This window comes from Macrotis lagotis, chromosome 2 (genome assembly GCF_037893015.1).
Source record: "Macrotis lagotis isolate mMagLag1 chromosome 2, bilby.v1.9.chrom.fasta, whole genome shotgun sequence".
Lineage (NCBI taxonomy): Eukaryota > Metazoa > Chordata > Mammalia > Peramelemorphia > Peramelidae > Macrotis > Macrotis lagotis.
In genome coordinates this window covers 197,107,627-197,127,438 of record NC_133659.1, presented here as the reverse complement: position 1 = coordinate 197,127,438, position 19,812 = coordinate 197,107,627, and the positions used below count along the sequence as shown (strand labels likewise).

General features: G+C 41.2%; 1 protein-coding gene across 4 annotated transcripts in view; it reads left to right on the top strand.

Moving 5' to 3' along the window:
• ARHGAP27 (Rho GTPase activating protein 27) overlaps positions 1 to 19,185 on the top strand; it is a 60,580-nt gene extending 41,395 nt beyond the window's left edge. For all 4 annotated transcript variants that reach the window (XM_074224377.1, XM_074224378.1, XM_074224380.1 and 1 more), the window contains 15 exons: positions 3,560 to 3,970; positions 4,140 to 4,343; positions 4,655 to 4,735; positions 4,817 to 4,909; positions 8,640 to 8,707; positions 9,067 to 9,157; positions 10,870 to 10,974; positions 12,936 to 13,034; positions 15,565 to 15,670; positions 15,918 to 16,028; positions 16,614 to 16,712; positions 17,286 to 17,363; positions 18,036 to 18,170; positions 18,677 to 18,782; positions 18,938 to 19,185. In XM_074224377.1, coding sequence (XP_074080478.1) covers positions 3,560 to 3,970; positions 4,140 to 4,343; positions 4,655 to 4,735; positions 4,817 to 4,909; positions 8,640 to 8,707; positions 9,067 to 9,157; positions 10,870 to 10,974; positions 12,936 to 13,034; positions 15,565 to 15,670; positions 15,918 to 16,028; positions 16,614 to 16,712; positions 17,286 to 17,363; positions 18,036 to 18,170; positions 18,677 to 18,782; positions 18,938 to 19,115 — 1,965 coding nt within the window. In that variant the 3' untranslated portion in view covers positions 19,116 to 19,185. The remainder of the gene's footprint in view (positions 1 to 3,559; positions 3,971 to 4,139; positions 4,344 to 4,654; positions 4,736 to 4,816; positions 4,910 to 8,639; positions 8,708 to 9,066; positions 9,158 to 10,869; positions 10,975 to 12,935; positions 13,035 to 15,564; positions 15,671 to 15,917; positions 16,029 to 16,613; positions 16,713 to 17,285; positions 17,364 to 18,035; positions 18,171 to 18,676; positions 18,783 to 18,937) is intronic.
• The last annotated feature ends 627 nt before the right edge of the window (positions 19,186 to 19,812 follow it).

Below are 19,812 nucleotides of genomic sequence, written 5' to 3'. Positions count from 1 at the left end.
GTACTTACTGTATTCCACTGATCTTTTCCTTAGCCAGTACCAAATAGTTTTTTGTTTTGTTTTGTTTTTAGGTTTTTGCAAGGCAAACCGGGTTAAGTGGCTTGTCCAAGGCCACACAGCTAGGTAATTATTAAGTGTCTGAGACTGCATTTGAACCCAGGTACTCCTGACTCCAGGGCTGGTGCTTTTTCCACTAGCCGCCCCAGTACTAAACAGTTTTGATGACTACTGTTTTATAATATAATTTTAGATCTGATATGGCCAGGTCACCTTTCTTTGCATTTTGTTTTCATTAATTCCCTTGATATTCTTGACCTTTTGTTCCTCTGGATGAGTTTTGTTACTATTCTTTTGAACTTTATAAAATAATGCATCTTTTGTAAACTAGTTTATTTTTTACTTCTAATTCTTAATTTCTTTTTTATCTTGAATTTTACAATGCAAAAAAAAAAATATCAAAAACCCAAACCACAAACATTTCCGTATACAAAGTAGAGGAGAAAAAAAGATTGTATGAAGCAATCTCTCTTCTATTCTAGTTTCTTTTTTAAAAAGCATATAATAAATTACCCCGTTATTTTCAAAACTGTACCACTTCTCTGTCTCTGAGCATGCTGCTTTCCATGCCCCCAACTCTCATTTCTCAAATCCATCTCCTGGTTTTTCTATCTTCCTTTAAGTCTCAGTTAAAATTCTGCCTTATGCCAGAACACTTCCCCAATCCCCTTTAATTTTAAGTTCTTCCCTCTGTTGATTATGTCCAATTTAGCCTGTCTATTGCTTTCTGTATATAGTTGCTTGCATATTATCTCCCCCATTAGATTATGAGCTCCTTTAGAGCTTAGGACTGTCTTTTGTCTTTGTACATTACCTGACCTATAATAGGTCCTTAATAAATAATTGTACCTTTTCTGAATATCTTTCTACATTTTTCTATATACTTTTTAAAAAGCTGTTTTATTTTAGGTTTTTGTTTTTATTGTGGGGAAATGGGGTTAAGTGACTTGCCCAAGGTCACAAAGTTAATATGTATCAAGTGTCTAAGGTCACATTTGAACTCAGGTCTTCCTGACTTCAGGGCTGGTACTCTATCATTGTGCTACCTGACTGCCCCTTCTCTTTGTACTTTTAAAAATGTTTCAATGACCTCCCTTTTTTTTTGTATCACCATTGATACTTCCCTTCTTCTTACCACATCCTCAATTATATAAAAACAGGCAAATCTCTTACCACAGATAAGCATAGGCAAGAAATCAAATCCACACTGTGATCATATCCCAAAATACTTCTCTCAGGAAGGGAGTAGCATGCTTCAGCAAAGAACCTCAGGACCTTAGAAGATGTGGTTGGACATTAATTTGATCAGAGTGCTTCAGTTTTTCAAAGTATTTCAAAGCATTTTTCTTTACACTGTTATTATAGAAATTATTCAAGTTCTGCTCACTTCAGTCTGCCTCAGTTCTGACTTCCTAGGGAAATCATCTCTTTTGGAATTTCTTACAACTCAGTAAAATTCCCATGCCACAATTTGGGTTGAGGAAAAATAGAAGATTTCTGGCCCAAGTGACTGTCTGAATGCGGGTATTGTGCCAAGTTTATAATTACTGTAGAGTAAACCCTAAGGACTTCTGACCCTCAGGTATATAGTGCTGAAGTGATCAGGTGCCCAAGATTTCTGGTCATGGTTTCATCTTGTTTTCCTCTGATTGCACTGTTTATTTTTTTCTGAAAGCATCTCTTTTCTCTTGCTTCTCTAGGTTTTTTTTTTTTTTTAGTTTTTTTTGCAAGGCAATGGGGTTAAGTGGCTTGCCCAAGGCCACACAGCTAGGTAATTATTAAGTGTCTGAGACCGGATTCGAACCCAGGTACTCCTGACTCTGAGGCCAGTGCTTTATCCACTATGCCACCTAGCCGCCCCAAGGTTTTTGACTATTTAGGTGTTGTAGTGGTTAGAATGCTGGGCCTGTAATTAGGATGTTTGTTGTTGAGTTGTTTATTCAACTCTTCATGACCCCATTTGGGGTTTTCTTAGCAAAGATACTGGAGTGGTTTGCCATTTCCTTTTCCAGCTCATTTTACAGATGAATAGTAGATTCTTAATAAATGTTTGTGTTCTTCCATCTTTGTTGTACAGTGTTGGATGAAAGTATATGTTCTTTGGATTTCCTAATCAGTGTGGTTTCTTATAGAACAGTAATATTCCATAACATTCACATACCATAACTTTTTGAACCATTCCCAATTGATGAACATCCTATCAATTTCCAATTCTTGTCACTGCAAAAAGAGCTGCTATGAATATTTTGTACCATGTGGGACTTTTCTCATTTTTTATGATTTCTTCTGGATATAGGCCTAGAATTGGTATTACTAAATCAAAGAGAATAATCAGTTTTATTGCCCTTTGGGCATAGTTCCATATTGCTCTCCCTAATGGTTGGATCATTTCACAACTCCACCAACAGTGCATTAATGTTGCAACCCTCCCACAACCTTTCCAACATTGATTGTTTTCTCTTTTTGTCATCTTAACCAATCAGATAAGTTTGATATGTTTGAATTTGTTTGAATTTGTTTGAATTTTAATTTAATAGTTGTTTTAATTTGCATTTCTCTAATCAGTAATTATTTGGATCATTTTTTCATATGATTGTATATAGCTTTAATTTCTTCATTTGAAAACTGCCTGTTAATATCCTTTGAACATTTATCAATTGGAGAATGACATAACCAAAGGTAGTTTTCAACACTGATCCTGTTGTTAGCTTATGAGTTCCACATTTTTCTACTACCCTCCCCGTAGCAATGAATTATCTGTTAAAAGTTGTACATGTATATTTGGAAAGAGGATAATTCTTAAAGAGATTACAAAGTATTACAGAGTATTACAAAGTATTGACTGAAGTTTCTATCATGTCCAGGCTCAAAATAGTGATACAGTGTGAGAGTGATGGATATTTAGCTGTAGAGTTCATTCAGAAATCTGAATATTCTTTTCTTTTTTTTTGGCAAGGAAATGGGGTTAAGTGACTTGCCCAAGGTCACACACAGATAGGTAATTAGTAAGTAGCTGAGGCTGGATTTGAACTCAGTTCCTCCTGACTCCAGGTCTGATGCTCTATCCACTGTGCCACCTAGCTGCCCCTTGAATATTCTTTATATGCAGTTCTGACTTCTTGAAAGTGGTCAGCCTTCCAGAGGAGAAACTGACTGGATTTAAGACCCTCTTAGGAAAGGAATCTTAATTGAAAGCTCTAAAGGGAAATCATTTCAAACTTTTTTCTCTATTTGTCTAATTCTTTTCCTTCTCAGTAGCAGATGGACGAATACTTGATGCTTTTTCTTCTTATCTTTTCTTTTTTTTAATTTTGATTTATTTAAGGCAATGGGGTTAAAGTGACTTGTCCAAGGTCACACAGCTGGGTAAGCGTATGTCTGAGGCTGGATTTGAACTCAAGTCCTCCTGACTCCAGGGCTGGTGCTCTATCTACTATGCCACCTAGCTGCCCCTCTTCTCACCTTTTCTATGACTTCTGACCTTTTGTTCTTTCCTTCACAGATTGAAAATTCTCTGGATCCTGTGTATGTGAATGTGGAGCGGCAGCAGCGAATTCCTGCTCTGGCTTCAGCCCCTGCCCCTGCCCCTGTCCCATCCCCTACCTCTCCCAGCCCGGGGTGGGAGACTCATACGGACTCAGGCAGTGGACGATCCTACTATTATAACCCAAGCACTGGGGAGACCACTTGGGAATCTCCCTTCAGGCCGCCAGGCTCTGCATCTAGTCCCACTGCCTCTCTGTCCCCTCTGGGCAGCCCAGCTGGTCCTGAAGGTGAATGGGATCAATACTGGGATGAAGGGAGCCGGAGGGTGTTCTTCTACAACCCCATGACCGGTGAGACTGCGTGGGAAGAGCCCACCAGCCCTGAGATGCAAACAGAACTTGCTCCCTGTAGCCCCATGGACCAAAGGGTGAGCAGGGATGGGTAAGGAAGAACTCATCTTGGGGTGGAGCCGAGCTCCCCAGGGAGGTAGAAGGTGGGTGGTGGATGGGGCTAAAGGAGTAGAGGATTCTTGGGTAGGAAAGGACATTCAAAACTGGTGGAACCATGCACTGATTCTTGATGTGGGTGTGTTCTAGCCACCAACACCAGAGGCAGATTATCCAGAGGAGCTGACATGCTACCCAGATGAAGACTACTCTCCAGGAAGCTCTTACACTGACCCCAGCCTGGGCTCCCCAACCCCAGGTCAAACAACTGACCCCTACACACCCCCTGGCTGGTCCTGCCACATCACCCAAGATGGGCACTTGCTCTATACCAACCTTTATACACAGGAACAGGTATATCAGGACTAGTTAAGGGGAGAGCTCTCAGATATTCCTCTTGAGCCCCCTTCACCTCCAAATCTATTTTGTCTTTTCCCATGGCTACCCTCTTTCATTCCTGAAACATTATTTTTCTTGCCTTTTCTTCCCTCTCCTCTCTCTCCTTCCCCCTTGTTCACTTCCTCCTTTCTCTCCCCTTCCCCCTCCCATTGCCTCCCAGCTTCAGAAACACGAGTCACCCCTCTTCTTTCTGGAAACTCTAAGAACTTCTTCCCTCCCCCCACCCCCCACACACAGTGGTCACTGACTGGACTTTTCCTCACCAGTGGATGAGGTCTGAGGATGAGCAAGGGAAGCCATACTTCTACAACCCCACTGACAGAACTACCCAGTGGGAGCTTCCACAGGTATTGACCCCATATCGAGGAGGGGAAGGTAAGGGATGGAGGACAGGTGGGAGGATTCTGAGTGTCTGTCTTCCACTTCAGGTACCTTTCACAGGCCATTGTCACCAAAGCAGCAGCAGCAAGTCCACACAGAACAGTGACTCCCTGACACTGGTCAGCCCTCCAGAGGAGAAAGTGAGTGGGATTAGGGAGTCCTAGGGGAGTGGAGCTGGGGTAGACATGGGGGGTCCTAGGAAGACAAGCAACAGACGCTTCTCAGGACACTTCCCAAATCTCCCTCCCAACCTAGGCTTTGCTTCTCCTATCATCTGTGTGCGTGTGTGTGTGTGTGTGTGTGTGTGTGTGTGTGTGTGTGTGTGTGTGTGTCTGTGTGTCTGTGTGTTTGTGTGTCTGTGTGTCTGTGTGTCTGTGCGTCTGTGCGTCTGTGCTTGCTCATACACCCGGGGGTAGGGAGGAGTTTTCTCTATTACCATATATGGTTACCCTCTAATCTCCTTTGCTGAACTCTGATCTCTCATACTTTCCACCTGTCTAATGGGAGTGGGGAACAAGTACAAAAAATAAACATCCTCTTCCTTAGCATCACAGGAATGGAATGGGTTTCCTTTAGCTGATTCCACTCTCAAATCTAGAATTTACATTACCCTACCTCCATGATGGACACTCGAGAGAGTCAGGAGTTTGACTTCTAATTGGGGATATTTAGCAACTGGTATTGTGAATAGAGCCCTAGAACCAGAATCAGGAAAACTTGAGATCAAATCTAGCCTTGGATTCTTCCTAGTTGTGTGACCTAGGAAAAGTCACTTAACTTCTGTCTGTCCCAAGTCTCTTCATCTGTAAAATGGGGATAACAGTAACAGCCAACTCCCAAAGTAGTTGTGAGGTCCAAATGAGATAATATTTGTTAAGCCCTTTGTAAATCTTAAAAAGCTATACATACATATATTTATATGTGCATAACTCTTTATTATCTCATATATATATTTTATTGTTATTATAGCATCCTATTCTATAGGGAAGAACTATTCAAATGTGGAAAGGACTCTCAAGAGGTAAAGAGTAACTATTCTAATTCCAAGAATCAGAGAGGCAGGGATGTGGTTCTCTGCCCATTCCTCAATGTCCCTAACACTTTCTAAAGGGATAATTACATAATAAACATTACCCTCATGCCATTAAAAGATGAAAGCAAAACCCTAGACACAAACTTTTATTATGATGAAATTTCTTATTTTTTATTTTTTTTGATTACATACAAAGACAATTTTCAGCATTCATCTTTTTGAAAGTTTGTGTTCTACATTTTTCTATCATCATCCCTTCCCAAGCCCCTCCCTATGGCCACAAACAATCTGATATAGGTTGTATTTGAACAATTATAATTAACATATTTCCATAATAGTCATGTTGTAAAAGGGGAATTAGAAGTAAGGGGGAAAAATGAGAAAAAAAAAGAAAAAACATAAAAGAAGTTTTAAAAAATGAGCATAAGGTGTGCTTTGCTCTGCATTCAGACTCTATAGTTTTTTCCCTGGATGTGAATGGCATTTTCTATAACAGGTCTCTGATGAGATTTCTTGAAGCTTATGCATTATTGTAGAGCTAAATTGCAGCTACCTGAATCTCACATGGATAGCAGAATGGGAGAGTGAACACTGCCCATCCCTTCCTCAGGTACTTCCAGATGAAGTGCATACTTCCTTTGGCCCTGGATAGTTTCTTCTGGATTTGCACCTTGATGCCAATATAAATACACCTAGGATATGGGGGTCAAAAGATAAATCCTCATTAGAAATGCAATTTGATGCGGAATTGTAAAAAAGTCACTTTTTTACCATCTCTCAATCCTTATCAATCAGACCCTTCAAATATTTTGTTTTTTTGTCTTTGTTTTTGTTTTTTGCAAGGAAATGGGTTTAAGTGACTTACCCATGGCCACACAGCTAGGTAATTATTAAGTATCTGATTCCAAGGCTGGTGCTCTATCCACTGTGCCATGGGAAAGCCACTAGCTTTCCCATTAGACCCTTCAAATCTTCAAGCATTCTTGTAGATTTCCTAGCACTGATTAACCTGAGAAAGTATGTACCTGAAATTATGGCTAGTATTTTCTAGTGATAATTGAATAGGGCATACTCATGATTCATCTTTGACCCTCAGCAGCTTCAAATAGAGGTGCCTTTGACTAGAGGACTTCTGTGATGAACTGGTCCCATAATTAATCTAAGAATGGTACACAGTCTGTGCCACTTAATGTGGTGGTTATCTTCAGATGGACAATATGCTAATTTTGGATATTCAAAAATATCCAGAAACAACCTTGATAGAAGCTAAAGTTATGTTGGTGAAAGAAAACCTTTTGCAGAAATTAGGACAGGAAGAAAAAAAGTATTAGATTTTTGATAAGCAAATATAAGTGTCTTAAGGAAATGAATAACTCAGCATACAAGCAAAAAGGTTTTTAGCAAACAATACTTAATACAAAAATTTATTTTACTTTTAAAAGGAGTGGAATGGGAGCTGCATTTTCATTTTCAGTGATTAAGAAGTAGTAACAAGGGACGGCTAGGTGGTGCAGTGGATAGAGCACTGGCCCTGGAGTCAGGAGTATCTGGGTTCAAATCTGGTCTCAGACACTTAATAATTACCTAGCTGTGTGGCCTTGGGCAAGCCACTTAACCCCATTTGCCTTGCAAAAACTAAAAAGAAAAAAAAGGTAATAACAACAACAATAATAATGTCTTGATTCATCATTTATCCTCCTTTCTAGTGGTAGAATTACATACATCTTTAGTACCTTTAAGAATAAAGTGAGTCAGGGGCGGCTAGGTGACACAGTGGATAGAGCATCGGCCCTGGAGTCAGAAGTACCTGGGTTCAAATCCGGCCTCAGACACTTAATAATTACCTAGCTGTGTGGCCTTGGGCAAGCCACTTAACCTCATTGCCTTGCAAAAAAACTAAAAAAAAAAAAAAAAAGAATAAAGTGAGTCACAGCCATCAAAATGAGGTACTAAAAAAATGAAAAAAGTCTCTCTGGGGCAGTTATCCATTACTAGGCTTTTAAAGCAGAGATTGGTTGACCACTGGTCAAGAATATGGTAGAGAAGCTAGATAAGGAAGTGGATAGAGTGGTAGGTCTGGAGTCACAGAGACTCATCTTCTTGAATTCAAATCTGGCTTTAGAAATTTACTAGCTATGTGACCCTGGGCAAGTCACTTCACCCTTTTCGCCTGTTTCCTCATCTGTAAAAATGAGCTGGAGAAGGAAATGGCAAACCACTCTAGTATCTTTTTAGAACATGACTGAGACAACAGAACAACAAGAGAAGATTCCTGCTTAGTTATGGGTTTCTTCCAATTGAGTCTCTGTGATTCTGAATTAGGACTCAGGAATGGGAAAAAGTTTCAGAGGAAAACCTAATAATAGTTCACTAGTCCAGTGAAATAATAGATGATCTTCAATTCAATTAATATTTATTAAGGTGCCTACTATGTTGACAAAAGATTCTCCCTGTCCTCAAGATGCTATGTCCAGGGGGAAGCTAGGTGGCACAGTGGATAGAGCAACAATCCCTGGAGTCAGGAGGACCTGAGTTCAAATTCAGCCTCAGACACTTAAAAATTACCTAGCTGTGTGACCTTGGACAAGTCACTTAACCGTGTTGCCTTAAATAAATATATAATTTTTTTTTTAAAAAGATGCTATGTCCAAGCAGGAGCATCAAGATTGGATTAGCCAACCTTATAGATTCCTTCTACTGTTGAGATTCAAATTCATTCAAAGGATTTTACCAGTCTCTTCCTGTGAACAGAATGCCTAGCTAGGCTGAAATCTGGGATTCCCTCCACCCACTTGCCGTTTTTGACCATATCTCTTTTTTCCCCAATATGCTTATAGTCTAAGACTCTGGATAAAGCTGGTGTCCTTCATCGTACCAAGACCGTGGACAAAGGGAAACGTCTACGGTGAGCAGGGGCTATTGATAGTTCTAAGTGAGCAGAGCTAGGGGTGAGAACTCGAGGGGAGATTAGTTGGGGAGGGGTGTAAGAGATATTTCTCTGTGGCTTGTCATTATCCAAAATGGCATCACAGGGTAGTGGACAATATGGGTTTGAATCTCACCTCTGGTAATTCCTAGTGATATGACCATGAGCAAGTCACTTAACCTCAGTTTCTTCTTCTGTGAAATGGGGATACGTGTAATAAATTTATTTTGTGGGGTTGTTTTGAAGTTCATTATGACATTATGTATCCAAATCCTTAAATGTTATGTAAATGTCAGTGATGATGATGATGATGTTGATGATGTTGCCACCTTTTACAGGAAGAAGAACTGGAGCTCATCTTGGACTGTTCTAGAAGGTGGGATTCTGACCTTCTTCAAGGAATCTAAGACCTCAATTGCTGGAAGCCTGGTGAGACCCCCAGTTAACCATGGATCATGTCAGGGACAATCCCTTATATTTGACTCCTACACGGGGAGGGTTCCCTCTTGATATGGAGATAACTATCCTCCTGCCGATTTTAACAAGAGAAGAGATTTTTGGGAATAGAATGTGTGGATATGTTTTGTCTTATGATCATGCCTTATCTGAGACATTGAAGGGAGAAGACAATGAACTTTAGGATATGTACTCCTCTTATCACTTCTCTTCCTGGTACCACTTCCTACATTTGGGCAATTGCCTTTGTTTCTTTCCCTGTCATTTTAGATATGTCTGACTCTTCATGACCCCATTTGGGGTTTTCTTGGCAAAGAGTGGTTTCCCATTTCCTTCTCCAGTTCATTTTACAGATAAGAAAACTGAGGCAAACAATGAAGTGACTTACCCAGGGACACACAGCTAATAAGTGTCAGAGGCCAGATTTAAATCCACTGGGTCATGGAAAGACTTTGGGATATAGGAAGAGAGGTTAATATGACTGGAGTATTAGATGACTCCCCCCCCCCCCCCCCCCCCCCGCCCAGAGATAGAGGAAGAACCAGTAGCACTCAGGGTGAACATCTCTTGAATTAGTTCCTAGCCTTTAGAAGTTACAGTCCAAAGGGAGCAAGAAATGGGATCTGGCCTCACAAATCCCAGATAAGGCCTATTAGACTCAAGCTCCCTTTCTTTTTATTCCATTACTTACCAAAGTATCTGGCACATTTTAAGTACCCAACAAATGTTTACTAACAAGTCCAGTTTACTTACTGGAATAGTTCTAACATTTTATATGATATGAACTCTTTGGCAGTTGGATCTGCAGAATGAATCTCCCAAAATAATGGGTTTTTTTTAAATGCATCATATAAAATACCTAGAATCACAAAGGGAAATCAATCATATTCAAATACAGTTATCAAAATTTTTTTTCAAGATGAAAATCTCCAACTTAAGAACCCCTGATTATAGTACACTGAACATGGAGATAGAAAAACCTGAGTTCAAATCCCACCCAAGAGAGATTTATTACCTATGCAACTCTGGGCAAGTCACTTAACCTCTTGGTGCCTCAGTTCCCTCATCTGTAAAAATAAAGGGGTTGGGTCTAGCAATCTTTTAATGTCCTTTCTGGCTTTAAATCATTCTCCTTGCATTCAAGTACATATACTATTGGGACAGCTAGGAGACACATTGAATAGAATGACAGTCCTAGAGTCAGGAGTACTTTACTTCCCGAGTTAAAATCTGACCTCAGACACTAGTTGTGTGACCCTGAGCATGTCACATATCCCAGTTTGTCTCATCTGTAAAATGAACTGGAGAAGGAAATGGGAAATCGTAAACCATGCTAGTATCTCTGCCAAGAAAAACCCCCAAAGGGGTCATGAAGATTTAGACACAACTGAAGAACAGAAAAATCTTATGCTATTATGGGAAGGAGGGTTGGAGGGGGGGGAGGCACTGAAAGAGCAAGTTGAATGGGATTCACAAACAAAAACCTGCTAATTCCCCCAAGGTTAGGAAACCTACCCATACCCTCAGAACTTCCAGGAATACTAGGTATCTTAATATTTTCTTGTCAGATTGAACAATCTGCCAGATTCTTTTCTCATGACTTTGAAGTTTCATTTGAGTTGGGGGAATGAAGGGAAAAGGAGAATGAAAGCTCAAAGGAGATGCTTCCTTCCCATTTCTTTCAGAGACAGCCATCCTCCTTGTCTACACCAGAATACACTGTAGAACTCCGAGGAGCTTCCCTCAGTTGGGCCACCAAGGACAAGTCCAGCAAGAAGAATGTGCTAGAGGTGAAGATCCTGGGACTCTTCTCTCATATAACTTCTAATGCCTCAAATCAGAGCCTTCTTATGAGAAAGGGCCTGGCTTTAACTTGGATCAAGAAAACAAAAAGCCCACAGGGATAGCTAACACAGTCAGTAAACAAATTTTTCTATTGCCCCCAAACACTTCTGTGCTCTATAGTTTTTCCACATTTTTTTTCAAATCTCTGAAAGCAGTCATATGTAAATGGACCACAATGCCTTGCAATCCTGCCCACCTTTAGTCCCTATTTGCGATGACTAAAGCTGTCTTCAAACAGGTCCTCTTAGCACATTTGTGTGAGGGGCAGTTTTTTCTTAGGTCCTCAGACCCAAGACATTTTTCTGATGCAAATGTCCTTTTTCCTGCCCCTTTTGGCAGAGTAGATGTCCGTGGATGAAAGGGGCAGTGTTACTACATGTAAATTTAACAAATGTCAAGAAACATGAGTGTTTCAATAGACAAAGAAGAATATTTATTTTTATTTTAATTTTTTTAATTTATTTAAGATAATGGGGTTAAGTGACTTGCCCAAGATCACATAGCTAGGTAATTATTAAGTGTCTGAGGTCGGATTTGAACTGCAGGAGATTGAACTGCTGTATCCACTGCACCACCTAACCACCCCCAAGAAGAAGAATATTTATGAAATTATAAAATCTATGTAGCTTTTTAAAAGTTTATATTTAATTTAACAAAATAGTAACAAAACTTCCTTACAACTCTGCACCCTCTCTGAATTTCCTTATGTTCTTTTCTATGGATTAATTTTTTTTACATGGATATTTCTCTTTTCCTTCTTTTAAAGTTTTTTTTACATCACTACCATTATCTATATCTCCTCCCCATTCCATCTCCCCTCTCCAAAATAAATATCCTTTCTTGTAATAAATAAGTAAAGTCAAGTAAAACAAACTCACATATAACTGTGCCTAGAAAATATAACTAATCCCTTTCTGCCAAGAGGTACAAGGTATGTTCCATTATGTTCTTGAACTGGGGAGGGTCATGGTTAGATTTATCCCTCTTCCTTAGCTCCCCATTGCCTACAAAATTAAATTATAAATTGTTTTTGATTATAAGTTCCTAACATTTGTGATCTTTCACAACTGGAAGGCTCCAACTTACCTTTCTGACCTTTTATTACCGCCCCCCTTCATGGGTATGTTCTAATGAGCCTAATTACTCTAGTCCCATATTCATGTTACTGATTTTATCTTCTCCATCTTTCATGCCTTCACTTTTGAAGTGTTCCCTGCCTAGAATGAACCCTCCTTCTCCTCTCCTCTCTTCTCCTTTCCCTGATTTGTTGAAGTCCTATGAAAGGACTTAACCCAAGTTGGTACCATGAAGCCTTGCTTGAATTGCCCTGTCCTTTCCCATCCTTAAGGTGAAAGTGAGCCCTCTTCTCCTCAAGTTTCTCATGATACTTTAAAAGGTCTGTGGGTCTGGGCCTCAATTTGCTAAATAGCCTCTGGGATCCCTTGTAGCTTTATATCTGTGCTCCTGTATAAATTGAATTGCTTCTAATTGCTCCATTTACCTTACTCCCCTTTGTTTTGTAATTAATTGTGTCTTTGTGTTTTCCTTCATTTGATCAAAAACTCTCTGAGTTCATCTCTATTTTTATATCCACAATGGGTAAAATAGTCTTATGATGTAATTCAGTTAATGATTAATGAGTTGCCATTCCCATGTGGGGAGAGGTGGTAACTTTGTTGATATGCTATCCATAAGGCTTTATCCTTTGTCTTGCCCTGCTGAACATTTTTAAAATCAAAAACTTGGACAAAGACTTAAACGACCCTTGTTCATGGTAGATATTTAATAAATGAATACATCAGACCAGGGTGGGAAAATTCCATTCAGATGAGGGGCTTCCTTCTTCTGATCAAAAATGCCAATGTAATGCTTTATTGAATGACATGAAAAATGTCTGCCATTCTAGCTCCGGAGCCGAGATGGTTCTGAATACCTCATTCAGCATGACTCAGAGGCCATTATTGGGACATGGTACAAGGCAATCAATCAGGGCATCCAGGAGCAGGTAACAGTTTTCATTGTGGGGAAACAGGGTTTGGGATGGAAGAACTCATGAGGAAAGGAATCGGTGTTTATGGATGGAATGGGTCTGTCTTCCAGCTGAGCCCGTCCTTGAGACTGTGAACCAATACTCAACAACTTTGAACTAGATTAGATAATTTGCTGTCATTTTTTGATTATTTTGTCGCATTATATTGTGAGATAAGGGATAACATTCATAGCTAGGATCAAGAATTGGGAACAGCTACTCCAAACCCCTCATTTTAACAGAGAAGGAAAGAAAGGTCCTCATAGTAAGGACTCCATTACCTCATAGTTTTTACTCTAAAACACATTGAGATGGCTTGTGGGGAGAAAATAGACCATGTGTATTTTTCCACTCCCATCCTCAAAACCTATCCACCCACTCACTTAAGTGAGTCTGGATCCCTAGCAGGATTAAGATGGAAGCAGCAACAACTCTGGTCTTCTATAACATGGTCACAGGACTTCCCATACCTAAAAAAATGTTGAGTAAGAGGTTGATGTCACTCTGGATGGGCAAGAAGTTATTCTTTAGTGGTCTACCATAAACCTTGTCTTCCGCCTTGCCTATTTGACTTTAATGATATGTATTTTATATCTTATCTATATTTTTAAACTAAGAGCTTAAAGATATAAATGGCATTTATGTAGCATGTTTTAGAAGTAATTATCTCCTTTTTCATGTAGTCCAGTGGTAATCACATCAGAACTCCACTTCTAGTCAGCTAACTCCTAAATTTGTTACCTTATTTTCAACCAAAGTTCTAAAGAATCAAGATGTATTCTAATATTTCTTTATAAATAAGAATACACAATGACTTTCATTAATTAGTCAATTATCTCTGACCAATTTATTAAATTAATCATGGAAACCTTTTTTCTCATAAACTTTCTCTTTTTTTTTTTACCTTTCTCAGGTTCCAATAGAATAGGATTAAATAAGCATGATTGTTACTGACTGTAATTTATTAATTGTATAACAATATAAATGTAACAAAATTATTTAAATAATTTAAATAATATATCACAGTAAGAAAGATAATAGCCAGTCACCTCTAACCTTCAACTGCAACTTCTCAGCTTTGGAAAACCAGTTCCACACTACTCCTCTTTCAGAATGCCAGTCTGTTAGGAATTCTCTTTTGGAAACTTTCTCCACACTCTAAGACTTGAAGTTCTTTCAAGATATGTCTCTAGGGGCGGCTAGGTGGCGCAGTGGATAGAGCACCAGCCTTGGAGTCAGGAGTACCTGGCTTCAAATCTGGCTTCAGACACTTAATAATTACCTAGCTGTGTGGCCTTGGGCAAGCCACTTAACCCCATTTGCCTTGCAAAAAAAACAAAAAACAAAACTAAAAACAATGTCTCTAGTCTTTCTCTAAGGTAACACAGTCTCTCAGGAAAGTTCATTTAAGTCCTTTGACTTTGTTTCTTAAAATGTTAACAGTCTTTAGATGATCATTCCACTGCCACTCTCTTCAAGAGTCTATTCCTGATTAAAAATAGAGTAAAAAACACCCAAAGTCTCTGTGTGAAGCTGGAGTTAGGCTTATTAATTTTGTGGATGATTCAGTTGTTAGGAGAGGTGATCTTAGGTAATCTCAGAAACAGGATTTAAAAATATTTACACAGGCTCACTCTACTGGTCAGAACTAACAGCATGAAATTTAATAGGGATAAATGTAAAATGAGAGTCATAGTGACCAGGAGTAGGTGGCAACATAATATTCACCAGTGGTAAAATTGGGCTGGAGAAGCAGTATAAAGAATGTCATCACAGACCTGTTAGACCAGAAGGGGAATTTGACTGACCGGTCATTTATCAAGAGGGAGGGAGATCTCATCAACTCTATGCTTCAGTGTCATCCACAAAATATTAAGAGATCTGGAGGAAAACCCCTACACCCTGGGAGGAGTCCCCTGTAGAACATTCATGGGAGGATGTGGACAAGAAAGATTCAAGCCATGAATTGGCTTTGATTTTTGCAACTGTATATACCATATTAACCAGATAACTAATCCATCAAAGTATCAAAACACAAAATCCCACATTTGGGTTTAAAATAATCCACTGTATAGGCACAGAATCAGGAAGTTCTTACTTAACAGGTGTTTATGAGAAAAACATCTAAAGAACAAGAGTTCTTAACTTAAATTTCGAGTGAGTCTATGAACTTGGACAGGAAAAAAATTACATCTTTATTTCAACATTATTGGTTTCTTTCATAATCTTATAGTCCACAAGCTTCACCAGTCTGCCATAAGTGTCCATGACACAGAAAAGGTTAAGAGGCCCTGCTTTGGAAAGATGAATAGAGTGCAAACTTGATATAACCTGTTGTATAATACATAAGGTCATTAAGGCCATGGATGTTAACTCCTCCCCACTTTTCATATAAGAAAAATGGCCTAGAGGAGGCTCAGAGAGAGGTCTAGAGAGATTAAATGACTTTTGGGAAATAAGATTTGAAAAGAGGACCTCGTCCAAGTCTGAGATTCTATGACTCTAGTCCACAGATGTCTACCCTGAGACTGATGGTGAAAATAGTGCTGACTTTGGGTCGAGTGAACGACTGGGAGGTGGAAGGGAGAGGGAAGAGGACAAGAAACATCCTAGTAAGTGAGACTGGGAACTGGGAGGGTATGGAAATATGGGGACATGGGAGAGAAGTGGGAAGAAAGAGGTCTCCCATCATAGGCCAGGGAAGTCTTCCCCCCGACCCTATCTCAATGATAGACTTAAAGAGAAATCTCTGAGCCTCCTTCTGGAGACTATAGAAGTTCTCTTTGAAGAGTATTTGGTACTTGAGCCCCTGGGCTCTCAGGGAGATCCCCTAATGGATGCTGGGGTTGCCACCCACAGTGAGTCCCATGGGTCCTGAGAATGACTCCAGCAAGGTTCGGCACAAACTCCGGAAATTCTTATTGAGGAGACCAACACTGCAATCTCTTCGGGATAAAGGCTACATCAAAGGTAAGTGTGTGCTTGTGTGTTTGTCTGAACGTGCAGAGTCAGGAAGGGAGACTTGATGTAGTATGGATATGTGTATCATTGAGTGTTTTTTTAAAAAAAAATCTTCTTTCCACCTCCTTTCCCTGTGGGGGGGGGGGGAAGGAAAAAGAAAATCCTTGGATATGCATAGTAAAAACTAACAAATTCCCCAGTGGTCACATCCAAAAATGAATATCTCTGTCATCAGCCTTAGTCCATCACCTTTCAGTCAAGAGGTGGGCTACATGCTACATCATGGGTCTTCTGGAATCCTAGTTGGTTATTAAATTGATCAGAGTTTTTCAGTCTTTCTAAATTATTTTCTAGGCAATGATATTATACTAGAAATTGTTCTCCTAATTCCTCATTGTCTTTCTAGGTTTCTCTGAGTCCCTCTTGTCATTCATTTCTCTCCATAGACCAGTAGTTGAACATGTGTGTTTTGTTCCATACTCTGCTCCCCAGCCCCCATCTCTGTTTTCTGAGGGCCAGGGAGGGGGCATCTGGAGGCAGTGTTCATGGTACTTCATGGTACATGATCTCAGGTCCTCTTTCCTGCCCTTCCAGACCAGGTGTTTGGCTGTGCATTATCTACATTATGTGATCGAGAGAACAGCCTCATACCCCGCTTTGTGCAGCAGTGTATCCGGACGGTAGAGTCTCGGGGTATGTGGGTACCAGGGACTACTCTTATCTCTCATTCCCAAGAGGGGCCTTCTCAGACCTAGGGAGGATGGGAGTAGACCTGGGGTGCAGGGAAGCCAGGGGAGTCTCCAGGTGACTGTTAATCTGCTTCTCTCCCCTCCTTATCCTCTAGCCTAAGACTTCACATCCATCTCACTCTTGACTTTTTACTGAAGTGGGTGCTAGGTGAGGTCCTCGACTGAGCCAGGAGAACAGACCAAGAGCCTTGTTCTTTCGGGATGTGTGGAGTGGGGGTGGGGAGACCTAGTCTGAAACACAGACACAGTTAGACATAACGCTCTTTTCATTATTAACTATGAAAAAATGTGTCTTTTGTATAGGCAAGGAAAGGACAGAGGCAGCAAAGGAAGCATTGGCAAGGGGGGCAATGAAACAAAACAAGATATATGCACAGCTTGTTGGGAGTAGATAATATCACTTGTTGGGGTGAGAAGTGATAGAGGGGAAAGGGCAGTTATTTCCTTTCTGACCCCAATGAATCCAGGAGGGATTCCTGGAGGAAGTGGAAGTCAACTTCTCTCTCAACTCTGCTAGGACTGGACATTGATGGACTGTACCGCATCAGCGGGAATCTGGCCACCATCCAAAAACTACGTTACAAGGTGGACCATGGTGAGTTTACCTGACTCTTCTTGGTTCTTTTAAGCTAAAGAATGTACTAAGACATCTGCATTGGAAGTGAGACAATGGGGGGAGTATTTGGTATGGGGCTCTATGGTCCACAGAAAAGAGGAGCCCTTCATTATGAGGGCATTATCCCTGATGTTCCCATAGTCCTCTCTCTCTCTCAATCTCTCTCTGTCTCTCTCTCTCTCTCTGTCTCTCTCTGTTTTTTTTCCTTCCACTTTTGGAGGCAATGGAGGTTAAGTGACTTGCCCAGGGTCCTGCAGCTAGTGTCTGAAGTCATATTTGAACTCAGGTCCTCCTGACTCCAGGGACAGTGCTTTATCCACTGCACCACCTAGCTGCCCCCTCCCATAATCTGTATCCAGACCAGTCTCCAGATAAGAGAAGGCTGAGTGGTGAGGGGGATTGCCTTGGCTGAGATGGCTATGAAAAATGCCTCATATCTGCCCTGTGACATCTGAGATCTTATGTCAGTTCTCTCAGACTCAAGGCCTCCTTTGGTTCCCTGGGCCCCAGTGCCTCTTCCCTCCTTGCTGAGACCTCCTTCCCTTTTCTTTCCCTTCTTCTTATACTGACAGCTGGGAAATCTGGCCCCAGGCCAGCTCTTCTCACTCCTACCCCAAGGGGCATTGACCCTCTCTTCTCTTTTTCCTTTAGATGAACGACTAGACCTGGACGATGGGCGATGGGAGGACGTCCATGTCATTACCGGAGCATTAAAGCTCTTCTTCCGAGAGCTACCTGAACCTCTCTTCCCCTTCTCCCACTTCCGCCAGTTTATTGCAGCCATCAGTGAGTGATGGGGCCAGGGCTGTTGGTGGTGTCATTAAGCTTTAGGAATGCTAGATGTGATCACAAGCCCACCAGGCCTCTCCCTGAGGAGGTCAGCCTCCTTTATTAAGAAATACTGACATTTCTAGAGCATTGTAAAATTTGCAAAAAGCTTCCAAGTCCATGATCTCTTTTAGGATCTAAATGCTAAGGATGACATCTCCATTTTATAGACAGGGAAACTGAAATTCAGGAGGCTAAGTGACTTGCTTAAAGTCCCCTAGCTTGTGAACATCAGAGGTGGTATTTGAATACAGTTCCCTATCAACTCTCAAGTTCAGCCATAGTTTCTTTCCTTTCTTTTCCCAAATCCCCATCCTCTGTAGAAGGAAGCTGCAGAAGCAAACATTTCACCTAGTTAAGGGTAGGTATTCAGCTCTTCCCTTGTACCAGATAGAGAAGAATCTCCAGTCCAGATCATCCCAACTGAGTCCTCCCCTCTCCTTGTACCCCCACCCTCTCCCCAGAAATCCAGGACCAGACCCAGAGGAGCAGCTGCATCCGGGACCTGGTGCATTCCCTTCCTGCCCCGAACCAGAACACCATGTGTCTCCTCTTCCAGCACCTCTGCAGGTGAGGAAGGGTCTTTCTTCCTTTACTGAGGAGTGAGGGAAACCCAGAGCCATTAACCCTTCAGCTGTGAGACCCCAGGGCTTGGCATAGAAGTGCAAGAAGTCCTCAATGGGGTCTTCCATAGCTGATCTGATCCCCATGCCTTCCCTCTCCAGGGTGATTGAGTACAAAGAAAAGAACCGCATGTCTGTACAGAGTGTGGCGATTGTCTTTGGGCCCACGCTGCTGCGGCCCGAGTCTGAGGAGGGAAACATGCCGATGACGATGGTGTTTCAGAATCAGGTGGTGGAGTTGATCCTCCAGCAATGCAAAGACATCTTCCCCCCATGCTGACCCAGCCCTGCAGGGAGGCCAGGATAGACCCAGACAGTGGGATTTTGTCACAAAAGTGCGGGAGGGTAGAGGAAGGGTGGGGGTGGGGGTGGGGGTGGGGGACCAATTTAACCAATAAATGAAGAGAGTTTCCTTTGTGCTGGGCTTGTTGTCCTGTGGCTCAGCAGAGTGGGGGGTCTCTAGCGGGTCTTAGATACCCAGTGGTTTGATAGCAAGGAAGAGATAGATAGCTTGAAGCACCCTCCCCTTCCCTCATGCAGAAAACCGAAATCATGGACCTCAGAGTTGGAAGGGGCTTTAGACAGCATCTTGTCCAGTCTCCTCATTTTGTGAATAAGGAAAGAAGTTGCATGGGACCAATGGGAAAATATCCATTGAGTGACTTGCCCAATATCACTTAGGCAGTCATGAAGAGCAATGAGGGGAACCCTAGGAGACGAGGCTCGAAGCAGAGAGGGGTATCAGACTACAGAGAGCCCTGAATGCCAGTAAAAGGAGTTTGGATGTTATTTGGCCAGCAGTAGGGAAGCACTAACAATTCTTGAATAGATCCACATAATCCACTGAAGGAGGAAGATAGATTTCCAGGTTATTCTTCAAGCCCAAGGTGTTTCCAGGTGCTCATGAGGGCCTGCTACTCCCTTCAGTCCAGGGTCTTCCAGTCCACATAGTCCTTAAAAGATGCATTATTAGAGAA